The sequence below is a fragment of the Priapulus caudatus genome, unplaced genomic scaffold (genome assembly GCF_000485595.1).
Source record: "Priapulus caudatus unplaced genomic scaffold, Priapulus_caudatus-5.0.1 Scaffold2, whole genome shotgun sequence".
NCBI classification, from domain to species: domain Eukaryota; kingdom Metazoa; phylum Priapulida; class Priapulimorpha; order Priapulimorphida; family Priapulidae; genus Priapulus; species Priapulus caudatus.
The window spans coordinates 1,037,402-1,041,877 of record NW_014577063.1 but is presented as its reverse complement, the minus strand read 5'-3'; the positions used below and the strand labels follow the sequence as shown (position 1 = coordinate 1,041,877).

General features: G+C 44.2%; 1 protein-coding gene across 1 annotated transcript in view; it reads left to right on the top strand.

The window, feature by feature from the left end:
- LOC106817549 (nidogen-2-like) overlaps positions 1 to 4,476 on the top strand; it is a 29,357-nt gene that overhangs the window by 8,227 nt on the left and 16,654 nt on the right. The window contains exons 2-7 of the mRNA XM_014822255.1: positions 364 to 642; positions 1,180 to 1,391; positions 1,516 to 1,610; positions 1,865 to 2,023; positions 2,532 to 2,762; positions 3,817 to 4,017. Coding sequence (XP_014677741.1) covers positions 364 to 642; positions 1,180 to 1,391; positions 1,516 to 1,610; positions 1,865 to 2,023; positions 2,532 to 2,762; positions 3,817 to 4,017 — 1,177 coding nt within the window. The remainder of the gene's footprint in view (positions 1 to 363; positions 643 to 1,179; positions 1,392 to 1,515; positions 1,611 to 1,864; positions 2,024 to 2,531; positions 2,763 to 3,816; positions 4,018 to 4,476) is intronic.

Genomic DNA, 4,476 nt, shown 5'->3' with positions numbered 1-4,476 from the left:
GAGAGAGAGAGAGAGAGAGAGAGAGAGAGAGAGAGAGAGAGAGTGCGGGGGGGGGGGAGAGAGATTCTGTTTTTTTTTCATTTTTGACATCGGGTGCTGTAGCGCGAAAGATTCACCCAGCAATCGATCGACTGCTAGAACCCCGTCCGCGTCACGTAGCACGCACATCCCTCAGTTCATTCCCATCTCTCTTCATCTTCTCTTCATCATTCCCATCTCTCTTCATCTTCTCTTCATCATTCCCATCTCTCTTCATCTTCTCTTTATCATTCCCATCTCTCTTCATCATCTCTTCATCATTCGTGATCTCTCTTCATCATCTCTTCATCATTCCTGATCTCTCTTCTTCTTCTCGACTACTAGGTGAACGCGAACGGCCTAGTCTCATTCGAAACGGACATTTCGAACTACGCCAACATCCCGCTGCCGATGAACGTCGCTAGTATCGCGGCGTTCTACGCCGACATCGATACGACTGTGAACGGTCAGATCTACTATCGAGAGTCGCAAGAACCGGCCGACCTGCAGAAGGCGACCAGCGACGTTCGAAAACACTTCAATGCGTTCGCGGACTTCGAGGCGACGAGCGTCTGCGTGGTCACGTGGGATCGCGTCGGCCATTATCAGGGCAAGAGCGACATGGTATGTGAGAGAGCGCGCGCTGTATTATTTGGCTGTATCTTGTCTTCTTTAGAAATTCTCCGAGTTCGAAGGAAGACATGCTACTATATATTACGTATAATACTATACATATATATTATAGACTACGTATAGTCAGCAAGTTACGTCTGTCAGACGTGTTGTCTTCGCGATTATGTATCAACATTCCCGGAGTTTATATGGGTATTACCTTGATCATTTTACAAGGTGTAGATGTACGTGGTAGGCTACGATGTAGTAGATGGTGCATTTGAAAGGGATCCGTTTTCATGAGTTGTACATATTTAATAGTGCTAGTTAATTTCACACTACCTAATATTAATTTTATACGTTCCGGTTTCCCTTATTAAAGACAAACAATAAAATCATTTCTCATTAATGAACTAAGCAAGGTTCCTACAAAATAAAGTCCTACAAGGTAGTCTTATGAATACGAAATAACATCTTATACGCACTAATTAACAGATTGCAGATTAAGAGCAGCGTGTGAAATCCCACGTATTTCTTGTTTATCTGCAGACAAATACGTTTCAACTGGTGCTGATTACCAACGAGAGAGATTCGTTCGCGATCCTCAACTATCTGGACCAGAACATGAGGTGGATCCGGGGTGGCGGTAAAAATCCTAACCTTGAAGACGCACCCGGACAAATCGGATTCGATTCCGGCGACGGACGCCATTGGTACAAATTGCCCGGATCCGGGACTGCGCGAGTGGACGAGATTAATAGGTGACTTTGCTACAGGCGTATAAGCTGATAATATATATATATATATATAATCTGAATAGGGCAAACCCATGTCGAAAATGTCCTTGTCGTAAAATAACAAACAAACTGCATTTTTTTTGTTTAGAAACACAAATGTGGGAAAACGCGGCCAGTGGATGTTCCAAATCGGAAACCTTCGATCGAAATCAATCATGGAACCAGACCTCATTGACGGCGTTGGTATGCTGTTAAACATTTACAAATACTTTGTCAGCGCTTGCGTAACCAACCTGTATCTAAAAATGCTATATACACTGAAACACATTTAATCTAATTATAGATATACATAGCTTTACGATTTCTGAAAGACGATAGAACATGCAAACTTGCTAAGATAGCCGCGATGTGTAAAGAGGTTTAATTGCGAGCGTGAAGAAGATTGGTTGTTGTATCGCAGTGCAAGAGATTTTGAGTGCATATTGATTTTATCGCAGTGCAAGAGGTTTTGACTGTGAACGAACATCACCAGCACACGTGCGCACAAGGAGCGGATGAGTGTCACATCAACGCTCGCTGCGTGGACCACAACCCTGGCTACTGCTGCGAATGCGCGCAGCCTTTCATCGGAAACGGTCATTCTTGCATCGAACCGAGTGAGTGGTTTTTCGACTGGGCAGGGCTGCATTCGCGTCTTTACTAGAATGACGTGTGTGCGATGTTGAAGGAATAGAATGTAAAGCGGTTGCGCAATGTTACGACATAGATATACCGCTACTGGATACTAATTTGTTTGTAGACGGACAACCATTCTGTAAAGTATAATATTTTATCAGTGTTTAAGTATACCTGCGTAACAAATGGAGCTGTTTATGAGAGGCATGAAAATGTACATATTGTCAATGATATTGTGTATACGCCCATTGGACTGATATTAAATGAGAAATAAAATCGCCTGATACCCAAATGCACGCGTGATATATGGTGCACATCGCTAATTTGAAGAGTGCACTCCATCTCGCGCTTCGTGTATAGGACTTATGGTATTCGATTTAGCGCGTGCTAAGTCTCTTATAGGCATTAGAAACTCGCGGCGGTGTCCCCAGTGGAGTTGAACATTATTATACGCACGTGTATATAGCGATATTATACCTGCAATGGTAGATAAGCCACAGCGCGTCAATGGAAAGGCCACGGGGGAGGTAAACGGACGGGCAATCAGCGCTGACCTGCACGCTTACATCGTTACGGGAGATGGACGAGCCTACACGGCCATTAGCCGTGTGCCAGCTGAAATCGGCCTGCCTCTGTCTCTACTCACACCTGCCGGTAGTGCCATTGGATGGATGTTTGCGGTGTCCGTGTCGAAGGCCAGAAATGGCTTCGAATTGACAGGTATCGTTTACCGCATTAGCCATTTTTCCTATCATCGGGATTACGTGCTATAGACACGCGTGGTATATTATCAGGAATGTATCATATAGACTCTATAGATTCGATAGATTTTATATACTCTATATACTCTATAGAATCTATAGAATCTATAGAATCTATATTATATACTCCTGGTCATATATCGTCCTCTATCATGTACTCATGGTGATATTATTGGCAAATTACTGTGTCGCGTTATGTCTGTTGCCGCTGTGTAGTGGAGCCACCTATTATCCTAGACGATATAATTATTTAAAAGTTAATGAGTCCATAATTACTCATATGTAATTTTTTTTTTTTAATTCACTTATATAAGGTAAATCGAATGAAGTTGCTAGGTTTGGCCTGTGTGATTACGCAATTAATCATGACTAATTAAGTTATATCATTGCTAAGCGTTGGAGGACATACTCTAATATTATTAAGCGCACAGAAACTACATGTATTATCATGAAAAAATACAATAACCTATATAATATATAGCAGATACAACACATCATACCTGATGTATTACACATATATGTTGCATAAAATTAGTATTTTTATTCATTTTATTCCGTACAGTACATATCATCAACGTTTGAAAGCATAGATATATGTTGGCATATATACAACGACAGAAAACTCAGTAGCACCGACTGCTAGTCAACAGTAGATGATTCGATAAAAAAACCGTGCCTACGTCGGCTGGTTGGGGCAAACGCCGCGGTAGTTTATTAAAACCGCACCGCCTGTCGTCCGATTGGCAACCGCAGACTGCAATTCTTAACGGAGCCGAGTCTCCATTTTTTAAGGTTGAAACTTTAAAAGGGGGAAAAATTTAAACGGGAAAATTTTTTAAAAAAGGGAAAACTTTTTTAAAGGTGGACACTTTGATATTAAAAGAAAAAACAATTTTTAAAGGTGGAAACTTTTTTTAAACGGGGCAAACTTTTTTAAGGGAAGAAATCCTTAAAGAAAAAAACTATTTTTAAAGGTGTAAACTTTTTGTGAAACGTGGAAACTTTTTTTCAAGGTGGCAACTTTAACCGCACGGCGATCGTGAGGTTCTCTGATGGCGGGGAGTCGATCAGCATCCGTGAGAGTTTCATCGCTCGCGACGTCGCTAACTACATGCGCATGACGACGGAGATCGTTGGCGACGTTCCGCTCGTGCTGGCCGGCTCTAGCATCGCCATGGACGACTACGTCGAAGATTTCCGCCGAGTCGAGTCAGGTAAGACGGCAATGCACGCGCACACACGCACGTACACACACGCGCACACGCGGGTGGGAACGCGCACACACGCACGTACACACACGCGCACACGCGGGTGGGAACGCGCACACACGCACGTACACACACGCGGGTGGGAACGCGCACACACGCACGTACACACACGCGCACACGCGGGTGGGAACGCGCACACACGCACGTATACACACACGCGCACACGCGGGTGTGCACGCGCACTCACGCACACATGCACGCACACATGCACGCACACATACACTCATACGCAAACACACACGCGCAAACACACACACACACACACACACACACACACACACACACACACACACACACACACACAACACACACGCGCACGACACGCATGACTATCGACAACAATGCACCGACACACGCACGACACACACGACGGTGCCGGCGGCGCCGACACCACCACACACACAC